This window comes from Balaenoptera ricei, chromosome 7 (genome assembly GCF_028023285.1).
Source record: "Balaenoptera ricei isolate mBalRic1 chromosome 7, mBalRic1.hap2, whole genome shotgun sequence".
Taxonomy (NCBI): domain Eukaryota; kingdom Metazoa; phylum Chordata; class Mammalia; order Artiodactyla; family Balaenopteridae; genus Balaenoptera; species Balaenoptera ricei.
In genome coordinates, this window is record NC_082645.1 from 32179468 (window position 1) to 32191980 (window position 12513).

General features: G+C 34.2%; 1 protein-coding gene across 1 annotated transcript in view; it reads right to left on the minus strand.

Moving 5' to 3' along the window:
* The window catches only part of LRP1B (LDL receptor related protein 1B), a 1532882-nt gene that overhangs the window by 753406 nt on the left and 766963 nt on the right, over nucleotides 1-12513 (minus strand). The window contains exons 16-17 of the mRNA XM_059927092.1: nucleotides 9812-9937; nucleotides 3135-3251 (exon numbers count right to left, since the gene is read on the minus strand). Of these exons, the coding sequence (XP_059783075.1) occupies nucleotides 3135-3251; nucleotides 9812-9937 (243 nt within the window). The remainder of the gene's footprint in view (nucleotides 1-3134; nucleotides 3252-9811; nucleotides 9938-12513) is intronic.

Consider the following 12513-nt stretch of genomic DNA (forward strand, 5'->3'; position numbering starts at 1 on the left):
CTCAACCTAAAATGTGCAATTATTTTACAAAGGCAAATGCAAGTAGAATGAATTAGGTTTGCAAACAGGTGACAGTGAATTCCACTGAAAATTTGACCCTCCGTTACAGTACCTTCAGCTCCTAATTACTACCAGAAACATTTCTAATCATAGGTTTCTCATGTTTTTAAAGCCAAATTTTAATATTCTTTTCAGTGTCAACAGTAGTTTTTAAACATAACAGAGGTGGTTCATGGAGCTGAAGTGTAAAAAAAAAAAAAAATTGATTGCAGAGTCTTCTAGTTGGATTAAATCTATGGGAACTCGGCTAACACCAAAAGGAAAAGTGAAATATGATCAGTCCAAATTTTACCATGATGCTTAATAGAACTGAAAATTAGCTAAATCTATATTTATTTCTGGATTATTGCCAAGTAGAGTGACTGGTTTTTTTATAAATGCAGTGAATTAAACAATTTACAATTGTTTTTTGTGATTCTGTATTCAGTGCAGAGATAATTTCTGTTATGACAGAAATTCAGGCCATTCTCCCTTACAACTTTAAAAGTGAGACTGTGTCTACCAGAGCTTCACTATCAGCTTCTCTACTGACATAGATTTTGAGTTAAAATGACAATCTGAGAGATAAATGTATGTTATGAAAGAGAGGAACATGTTTGGAGAGAAACATGTTTCTTTTTTTTTTTTTTTTTTTTTTTTTTTTGAGAAACATGTTTCTTATGTTGTAAAGAAGAAACAGTACTGAGACTAACCCATGTGGTTTACTGACATTCTCTAAAATTTCTATATTTCAGAACTATACTATTTGACAACTAAATTTCATAATGTGTACATATCCTGTGGTGTACTGGAGGCATCTTGTACGAGCTTGCAGAGCTAATTCTTAAATTTTCAAGGATTCTATGAGTCAGTTGTTAAGCACACGGCCATTATTTTAAATAATAATAATAAATATAAATTTATAATTAAATAACGTTGAAAACAAGGGTAATTAATACTCAAGGTTCATAATTTTCTAATTATTTTGCTTGTGAAGTTATTTGTGTCAATTTTATCTGTACCACAGAAATACTGTATATTGGTATGCACATCTTTTCCCAATTCCACATTCAGAGAGTCACGTTGGCAACTTGATATTGGCATGGGTGGGAGTATTTACACCACAAAAATAGGCAAACACTAGATCAGGGCTCCTCTCCACTAGGAGATGTTGAAAGATTTACCAACACACCAATGAATAAAACTCACTATAGGTGGATGTGCATTTAAATAAGATATTTATGGATATGTATAATATAATGGCATTATCTGCCCCCTATTTGCACCCTGTCCTTGGCTCCCAAACAAGGTCAACCTGAAATGGCTGAGTTTTAGTTTCAAGCACACTTGGATTCATGGTTTGGTCCTGCTATTTATTAGTTTTGTGATCTCATGCATGTTACTCATGTCTCTAAGTTTTGATTCCCTTAACTGTAAAGTGTGGACAGTAATATGTTTCTAATAGATTTGTTGTAAAGATTCAGTAGGAAAGTATGTGTCTGGACTCCCTCTGATCCGTTTTTCCCCTCACCTCATGAAAATTATGTTAGTTTTCTGGTATAATTATTTTTATTATTATTGAAATTTTAGGGTAATTTTTTTCTCCTTTGATTCAATTAAGTTATCATTAAAATAAAGACAAAAGTCTTACTCTAGACCTGTTACTCAAAATAAGTCAGCTCAAAGTCTTAATCGAAATTCTCTAAAGAGCTCATTATGTATTTTCCTAGTCTATATTGTTTTCATGGCATTTCTTATCTGACTTGGGACTTTGATTCCAGGGTTTCTCTGTATTTAATGTTTTCAGGTTTCTCATTACCTTTCTGGTATACTCTGGATGGAGATACTAAGAACAGAAAAGCATTTAAGGTTTTCTAAAAAATAGAGCTGTCTAGAAGCAGACCCAGCCACATGATTGGTCTGGACATTGGAAAGGAGAGAGGATACACTGTTCAATCACAGGCTTTGGAAATTCTACATGTAAAATGTACAATTAATTGTGTGATTCTCTATTGCTTTTTTTTTTTTGCAACACCTCTACTATCTTCTTTACAATGTCAACTGCCAATTAGTAATACTTTATCTTTACTTTATCAGAGGCTATAAACTCAAATGTCTACAGGGACTTAGTCTAGTATAAAAAAACATTTAAAAAATAAAATTTTAGGTAAACAGAGAATGCATGCCCTTAATAGAGCCATTTAAATTGAAGGGTTACAAAAATGTCTTATTTCCCTACTGTTAGAAATATTATAACATGGGGTCAAATTATTAAAAATATATACCCAATTGTATTCTATTTTAATAAATGTGCTATGCATGTCTAATTTATGTTTCCCCATAGTAATTTTAAAAATCCATAGCCATGCCTGAAATAAAGTACAAGTCTTAGAAAACCTGGTTCATTTCTTTACTATGTTTCACTATACATTACTGAGACAAATGATAATACAACCTACTGATACATGGGTACAAATGGGGGTAATTTGCAACTTTATGTAATAATAAATATTTATTGTTTTCAAAAGTAGGAGGATCAGTGGAAAGGGGTTAGGAATTTTGTTATTAACAAAAACGTTTTAAACTAATAAAAATTTTGTCCTTCAGAATTATATGACTCTATAGAAATGAAACAAATGGTTTACCAACTACGTATTCTCAGCCTGTATAGTTTATTGCTCCAAGAGTGTAACATATGCATACAAACAAGAAACATGCTCTCCTCATTTACTCCAAATGTCACTTTATGAGCTATTCAGTTTGAAAAATTTGATCATTATAGACATAAGATTAATAATGAACATTTGAGAATGTCCTGTTAGCCTAATAATAACTACCTCCTACTAAAATCTGCAATGTTTGGATCCATTTATTTTAGCCGAGGATATGGTTACTGCCTCATGAATGGGACATACTCTGCAGTGATCATTCAAGTACACACTCAGGCCCAAAAGGCAGTAATAAAAAGTAACAGATCTTCTGCCTTGTCAACTTGTATTTATAGAGAAATAAATAGCCTTTTAAGAGAGATTATAGTGATAGAATCTTCTGTTTGACACCATCTCCACTAACAGCATGTTTCACTCACAACTTACCACAAGATGCTATTTCGTCGGTCTGGTCTCCACAGTCGTCTTCCCGGTCACACAGCCATGCTCTGGGAACGCAGCGCCCATTTCCACATGAAAACTGGTCCACCTGGCATGTTCTGGCTAAAATTATCAATTAATGTACAAAGAATAAATTTAGAGGCCTTTTGAACAACATTAAGGATAAAATAGATCATGCAATAACCCTTTTACACATAAGATGTTACATTGCTCTATTACATATTTTTAAAATAAACCTTTATTAAATTTTTGGTAATGCCAGCTTGCCTGCCTTTTCTAAAGTTCACATGCTTTGCCTTTCAATTAAAATGAATGCTAAGTGACAAGATATTCTGAAATCCTCACACACTTCCATAAACGAAGCTATGAATTCATTATTTTACAATTTTTGCCCAGCACATGCTTATGAATATATGGCTGAATTAAATTTCATCCAACTTTTAATTAACAAAAAATAATTTTGCAAAGCCTTTGCCAATAAATCAAGAAACTTGCTGCAATGCAAGAGGAAGGATTTCGAGCTATCAGGGTAACTGGTTTCCAATTATGGGGTCAGAATTGTCTTTGTCCTCTAACATTTTCAATGCATTTATTTCTTGATCTCCAAATTATTTCAAGTATGGATCAACAATGAAGAAAACATTTTCTAAAACATACATTTAGCCTTAAAATGGATTTTTTAAAACTTACTTTTAAGCAGTTATATAAAAATGTATGAGTTTTTAATCAAAGTATACTAATGAACTTTGCTTTGGGCTCTCTTAAGGGTTTCAATGAACACACACAGGGAACTTTGCTTTCTCCAGTAGCCTAAAGCAGTGCTTTAAAGTTATTCAGTAAAGGGGTTATGTTCTACAAGGGGTTTGATTGCCTTTTTCTATTATGATCAGATCAACTTTTGAAAACATGAGAGCCTAGATGGCCTCCCTAATTCTTCTCCCGGGTGTTAGTTTGTCACGTACTTGTTTTTATTTTTTATTTATTTATTTTTTTGGAGTATAGTTGCTTTACACTGCTGTGTCAGTTTCTGCTGTACAACAAAGTGAATCAGCCATATGTATACATATGTCCCCTCTTTTTTGGATTTCCTTACCATTTCGGTCACCACAGAGCACCTAGTAGAGTTCCCTGTGCTATGCAGTAGGTTCTCATTAGTTATCTATTTTTTTTTATAGCTACTTTATTTATTTAATTAATTAATTAATTTATTTATGGCTGTGTTGGGTCTTCGTTTCTGTGCGAGGGCTTTCTCTAGTTGTGGCAAGCGGGGGTTACTCCTCATCGCGGTGCGCGGGCCTCTCACTATCGCGGTCTCTCTTGTTGCGGAGCACAGGCTCCAGACGCGCAGGCTCAGTAATTGTGGCTCACGGGCCCAGCTGCTCCGCGGCACGCGGGATCTTCCCAGACCAGGGCTCGAACCCGCGTGCCCTGCATTGGCAGGCAGACTCTCAACCACTGCGCCACCAGGGAAGCCCCAGTTATCTATTTTATACATAGTAGTGTATATATGTCAATCCCAATCTCCCAATTCATCCCCCACCCCCCACTTTCCCCCTTGGTATTCGTATGTTTGTTCTCTATATCTGTGACTCTATTTCTGCTTTGCAAATAAGATAATCTATACCATTTTTCTAGATTCCACATACATGCATTAATATACGATATTTGTTTTTCTCTTTCTGACTTACTTCACTCTGTATGACAATCTCTAGGTCCTTCCACGTCTCTGCAAATCACATACTTAGTTATTTTTAAATGTTTGATTTTCTTTTTTTTTTTCCTTCTGTCATTCTGAGCTACAAACCTGTTTTCCTGAGGTATCAGTAAACCAGCACTCCTTCTTTTTATTGGACCAAAGGAAGGAGTGGGAAATGTTGGGAAGGGGACACTCAGACCTATCAATATTTGGGTGAGATAAAGATTGGACAGTTGAGGAACAATTAGGGTCTGAGTTCCTGTGGCTATGATTAGAGAACATTGCTTAGTTTATAGATGTCCTCTTTTTTCCTGGGCTTGAGAATCAGGAGGATGTGTTCCTATTTCATCAAAACACCCTGTGAACTTTAATACTGATGGTTGGTATAAAATAGAGTATGGTTCAAAGTCATCTGAACACAGTAGAATGGGTTTCCGTAACTTAGGGTTTCAGAGGTGATTTAAAATAATTTCTTAAAAGTGATATACTAGTTATTTCCTTTAAGAAAAGTGTACTTGCTATGTAAAGATGTATACCTATTTTGGTGAATATTTAAAAGATTACTTGAGAAAAACAAATGAAACATTTCTGGCTTGATTTGTTATATTACAATGGATATAGTGTTTCTACTCTCAGTGTCTATAATTAGAAAGACCAGGAAAATTGTTACAGTATGCATTTTGCTTTGATTATGTGGATAAGGGTCCTGAATCTAAAATATTTTATGTAATATCTGATTTTTCCCTTTTTACAAATAAGTTGCTTTAGATTAACAGACTTTAAGGATCCCAACAAACACATATGATTCTGAAGTTTTCAATGTTGAAATTTTAAAGTAGGGTTCAATATTCCTGTATTATTTTATTTTGTTAACCCTATGGATTTTCTGCTAAATTACTCTAACATTTAGGCTAAATCAACAAAGTTCCTAGGTAATTTTAACAAAACCATGCCTACTTGGAAAAAAATAAGTATATATTTGCATTAGCCTATAGAAGCGTGAAGATGTTGGCTTTGGTTTACTTGGTGGGAAGGGGAGGGCATAGAGCTATGAGACAGATTATTAATTTTTTTCTTACATGTCTCTGTATCATTTCACTGGTTGCAGCAAATACTTTTTACCTTTTGAGTTTTAAGAGAACTTTAATAAGACAGTTTTCTTTTCAATTCTTCCTCCTGTCTTTCTTCCGTGTCTCCCTCTTCCTTCCTTCCTTCCTCCCTCCCTCCTTCCTCTTTCCTTCTTTCCCTCCCTTTCTTGTTTCTTTTGTTCTCACTACATTTCTTTCTTTCCTAAATCTCTCCTTTCCTCCCTCATTTCCTACCTATTTTATTCCTTTGGTCTTTCTTGTTTCTTGCTTTAAAAAAAAGATATTATTATATATTTTCATCTCCATTAAACTCTAACTGACCCATAATAAGAGTATATTAAAATTTCCAATACAATGTTTTTCTGTTCAATGTCCTTATATCACTCTCCTAGTCATTCGGGTTTAACTCTAGCAAGTTTTCTCAGATGGTCTTCTTTCATCAGGACTGCTATGCTGATTAGAGAGAAGAATGAGAAAGGATTCCTAGAAACCTATCTCACATCATGTATGACCTACCTCACATTGTTATGGGATAGGAATTTGTGTGTCACTTCATTAACTCAGATGCTTGAACAACTTTTATGACCCCTTATTTCTAAGAGTATTTACTGGCTTATTATAAAATATATGAATTCATTGTCTTTTCTAATCATGGAGAAAATGATCTGCTTAGTCTACCAGGCAGATTTAACTGATTTCAGATAAGAAAGATGCTTCGTTCCACAAATCTACAAGTACTGTCTATATGATATAATCAGATTGACTAAATTATCACCTTTTAATCACTAGATTTGTATCAAGAAGACACAACCTTTACTTTCTCAGTTCTTGTCCCCATCAGCTCTGAGTTAGTTTGGAGGTGAGATTAGCAGAGCAGCCCCAAAGGACTCTAATTTTGTAGCAAATGCTGCTTTAATGAGGAGGAAATTTACACCTCCTCAGTGGAATTGTTTATTTAGCAGTGAATCAGAAATTCACTGTCACAATGTGAATTTTTTCTACCCATCACTAATTATGCTTCCCCTGAAGTCATGTATCAGTGAGAAATCCCACAATGCACAGGAACAACAAGGAGGGGGAGAAGAACAGAGCTTAACACATTGTTCCTAAACTTTACCTGTGCTGTATTTTAATCGAAGCATTCCGTTTAAACAAAACCTATGTCATATAAAAATATACTCTTCAGTTTCTCGTGTAAAAAAGTCTGATGTTTTTTAATACACCAGGTTTTCTTAATGCAATCCTATCTGTCTAGTTTGAATTTAGTTAAAATTTGTGGGGGGATATGAGAAGAACAAATATTATGTAATCAAACCAGAGTTCTATGCTGTGGGAAAAAAGCCAGATTGAAATTGCCTAGGCTTGAAGCCACAGATCATCATGATTACTATGGGGAAAAAAAAAAATTTCAAATCTAAGTACTTCTCATCTTTGCCCTCTGGGTCTCCCTCAAAAGTAGGCAAAAACATTTTGTTGTTGATGGAGAACAACTCCCAAGCCCTGCCTATTAGCTCTGTTCTGCCCGCTTTGCATACGCCGTTTCCCTTCCAGGCACACTTTCCAACCCTCCACCCTCTACGGACTTCACCTCACCCGCCACGATCTATGCTCATCAATCACTCATTGTTCTTTCAGTAAAATATTTCTATCATCTAGAAAAGTATTGGGAATGATATCATTAATACCTGTTTGTCATCATATAGCTCTATCAAATCTTAATATTTTACTATATTTGCTACAGATTTTTTATTTAAAAAATTATGTATTATAGTTACATTTGAAGTCCCCTGTGTAATCTTTCCCAATCACATTTCCCTCTCTCTTTTAGAAAGGTAACTGCTATCCTTAATTTTTCTTTTTTTCATTTCCATACCTATTTTATTCCTATTTTTATACATTTGTAAATCAATAAGCACATATAGAACTCTTGTATTTTCATATTTCATATGAATGGCACTGAATTGTTTATATTCTGCAATTTTTTTGGTTAACGTTGTTAAAATTAATTCCTGTTGATATTTGAGTTCTAATTTTTCATTTTAATTATGAATAACATACTATTGTGTGAATATAACAGTGAATATACATATGTATATACATGTGCATATATGGAGATACATGTATATATTTCCTTTCTCCTGTAATGGGCATTTGGCTTGTTTTAATTTCCCACTATTACCAGTGTTAAAGCAATGAAATTCTTATTCGCATCTCTATGTGCATAGGTATTGGAGTATAAACCTAGAAATAGAATTATCGACTTGAAGGTATGCACATCTTCACATTTATTGGATTTGGCCAAATGTAGAAAATCAATTTATACACCAAGAATGTATGATGATTCCTTTTTTACCACAATCTTGTTAACACGTGGTTTTATCAGATTATTTTTTCTAATTAAATAACTTGAACTGTTATTTAGTCATTTTTCTTCAGCTTTTTTTTGGTAAGGCTTAGCTTAGACATTCCCTCCTTCAGGAGGCCTTCCAAGATAGCCAAAGACTAATTAGTTGTTCCTTTACATGCTCCCATTTGAGGGTCAACTTAGCACTTTGAATGCTGCATGGGAATGGCCTGTTTACATGTCTTTCCCCTCACCTTAGCTCTTAGCTTCTTAAAGAAAGGCATTACGTATTTTTCCTCATTCTGTCCCCAGTGCTGATCAAATTAGTAGATCCATGAAGGATAAATCCCAAAGAAACATAATAGAAAATTGGCTTCTGGTAGGAAATCATATTCTTTTAGATATAAAGTAGTCACAATGCCAAAGGCTACAGGATAGTGGAGTAAATTACAAAATAATCCCCTTATGGGAAATAATTTATCTAGGATACATATCCATGTACGCACCTATAACTAGAAATGTATAGAAATGGCCCAGCCAGGGAAATTACCTAATGAATTTACCATATTTTTCCAATATAATGAGCTATATGACCTATTCATTTTGGTAAAACAAAAGGGAAATACATTGTAACATGACAACATAGTTTTCAAAGCTAAAAGCCATATTTATTTTTCTCTTTGCTCTTATTATTCAATTTGTAAAGGTGTGCAGTGACCATAATAGCTATCATAACTATACTGACAAGAAGACCTAGTAGTGAGTGGCAAACTCAGCAGCTGTCACTTAAAGTGGCACTTAAGGTGCAAGCAAGTGGCATTCTATTTTCTAGTGGACTGAAGGCCTGGAGTGGCTTAGAAATCTTACTAATTAGGACTGATTGTTTTATTTGCTCCTATACATAGCATTTTCACTTTTACTACTATAACTAGCTAGTCAATCCCTAATCCTCCTTTAAAAATCACATAGAATGAGAATGTAGCTAGGGATTCAAAGATTTACTGCAATGCGATAAATTATATGGAAATATAAATAGGTTTAGTGGTCTTGGGACTTTATAAAAAAACAAGAAAACAACTATGCCACATAAATAATATGCCAGGAACAGAAAACAATTTACAGACGTATTCTACAGCAGACTAAATAAAATACATAAATTATTTTTTCAAGGTTTAAAAATAAAAAGTAGTTCTCCATGTGAGAGGGCCTACATCACAGTATACTCACGAACTTCTTCCTCCATTGCCAAGTAAGATTTAGCAGGGACAAGTCTTGTCCAAGTAGTGTATCAACAGTCAACTCATATGAATAGATAAAGTGCCAAATTACTTTGGAAAGCAGAATCATACCCAAAGATGAAGTAGAAGATAATTTGTATTCTAGCCTTTGTGGCATCAAACTCTGAATTCATTTACTACTGCAAAAATCAGATCATCAGCACTAGGAAAGTCAGCTTAGTTCAAGGCATTGACCTGCATTTTTATGGAGACTAACTTTGGAGGAGATTTATGTATATATCCAAGCAAACATTTACCTGCGCAAGTCTGACTGGATTCATCTTCATTACTTCCACAATCATTAGTTCCATCACAAAGCCATCTTTTGGGGATACAGCGATTATTCTTGCATTTAAACTGATCATCAGGACAGCTATGATTGACTGGGGTGAGGCAGGGAGGAGAGGAGAAGTAAGTTGAACAATTTAAAACTGGATAAAATTATGATTATTTTAAGGAATAGTCATGTAAATTTTATGGTAATTATAATATTATAGTACAACTAATCTATATCTTCTGTCATTCACTGTCTCATATTTTATACAAAATAATAACACTCTAGGCTCTGTTAACATGTAGTAGTTTTACAGAAAATATCAAGGAATTAAAGTTCAGATAAAAGGGAATATACTCATTTTTCATGTCTTCAGTAAAACCAACTACATCTGCTAAGTCTCTTTTCCCATCACTTATCACAATAGGAGATTGAACTTCAGATTTTTTACCGAAAACATTGAAAATTAACCTCAAATTTTAATGTGGAATGCAACAAGTATGTGTCAAATAATTTAATCACATATCAAAAATATTTGTGTTTTTTTTTTTTTAAACCGCACATCCACTTCTTGAAACATTAAATAAGCCTAATTTTGTTATGTTTTGCTCAATGTTTTCTGGGACCGGAAAGAAAATTCGAAAAATAAAAATGCATCACTTGTGACCTGGAGTTGATGTTAAATATAAGATCCTGAATAATTTTAATAACAAAAATAATCATCATGAGTCTTTTCCCCTAATATAAACAAATAAACATGCAGCCACAAAACATACTGAGGACATGACCAACCCTCATATGGGAAGCTGAGCACAGCTAAGGATTAAATCTCCAATATCTAAGCACAACAGGAGGCCATTTTAAAGTTAACCTCCTGTGATTATTTGTCCTGCTTTCTGGAGGCTAAATTCCTAACTGAATTGGCATGATCTTCAGTATTTGTTTCCTAACTTCAACATTCTTTCTGAAGTAATTTTCCTTGTGCCCAGTAGTTGCACTTCTGTATGATAAAAATAAATGTTGGTACTAGTTTTATTTAGAATTTGAAAAATAGCCATTTTATCATGCTATTGCATAGAAAATGTATTCCTTTCTAGTCAGTTTCTACAAAACACTGTTTATTTAAAGTAGCCTTAGTGATAAAGTGGTTTTATCACTTTTTGGAAGTTTTTATTCATACATAGTAAAAAATAAATAAATAAACAGGAGGAAAGGGCCTTATGTTTTCTGGTATTTGAGCATGATTAATATTTTCTACTCACTTCAGGGACTTTAGCAAGAATAGCTGCTCAGGAGGATAAAAGTCATCCAATATATTAGAGGGTCAACATTTTAAAGTATTAACATTATGCATAAGCACTTCAGTGAAGCTTGATCAAAGACCTTTGCAATTCTCACAGTGTTATAAATGGGAGGTTAAAAAGGAGGACCGAACACAATCCATTGTCTTGTGATTTGGAGTTGAGAAGTAAAATGATAACAGAATTCAAGGTCGAAGCTTATGAGTACTTACAATAAAAAATAATCCCCTGAAATGAATTATGCAGTGCTGAAATATTAACCATGGAACCCCAGGAATCTAATGCTGCTCAGAATCACAGCAATGTTTAAAGAAGACACCATACTGCTGGGAGGTGGCCAGAGATATTTAGTTTTCCATTGCCCCATGTATTCAGTCATTCATCCATCCACATGCTAGTTGCTGTTCTAGACTCTGAGACTAAAAAGATGCTACGTCATAGTGTGTCTCCTCAGGAAGTCTTCTCATCTATTAGATGCATCAAATAAGTAAGCATAAAATTGCAATATGGTTTGGCAACTACCATAATAAGAGAATATCCAAGAGATGTTTAACTCAACTGGGCTGTATCGAGAAGGAGATATTTGGTGTTCAAAAACGACTTCCCTATGGACGTAATGGTAAACTACGGTGAACTCCGTAACTGGGAACAGACAATGCAATATCACAGAAGAAAGAGAAGGACATTTTTTAGAGATTTACATGTAGTTCAACATGACAAGGACAAAGAGGCTAAGTGGATACATGATAGACATTTAAAGCTAAAAACGTAAATGTGAGACATAACAGGAAGTACTTTCTGTGGAGTCAATAGATTTTAGAATTTATCTTGTAGGTTATGCAGTTATTGAAATGACAAGATTAAATTTCATTCTACAAATACCACACTGGAAGCAATGTGGAAAGTGGGCTTTTTTTTTTTTTTTAACATCTGTATTGGAGTATAATTGCTTTACAATGGCGTGTTAGTTTCTGCTTTATAACAAAGTGAATCAGTTATACATATACACATGTTCCCATATCTCTTCCCTCTTGCATCTCCCTCCCTCCCACTCTCCCCACCCCACCCCTCTAGGTGATCACAAAGCACAGAGCTGATCTCTCTGTGCTATGCGGCTGCTTCCCACTAGCTATCTATTTTATGTTTGGTAGTGTATATATGCTGTGACAACGTGAGAGAGTGGCATGGAAAGTGGGCTTTTTAGTTAAGGGAAGAATAGTGGTAGGAGTAACAGCAGGACACCCACTGCATTTGTCTCAGGTAGGAGCCTAATTTATGCAGTGAAGATTTAGATGAGGTAAGGATAAAAAATTAATTACTTAAGAGGTAAAAGAGATGAGATTTATTGATAGAATTGAATATGGACTATACGTAAAGTAGAAGA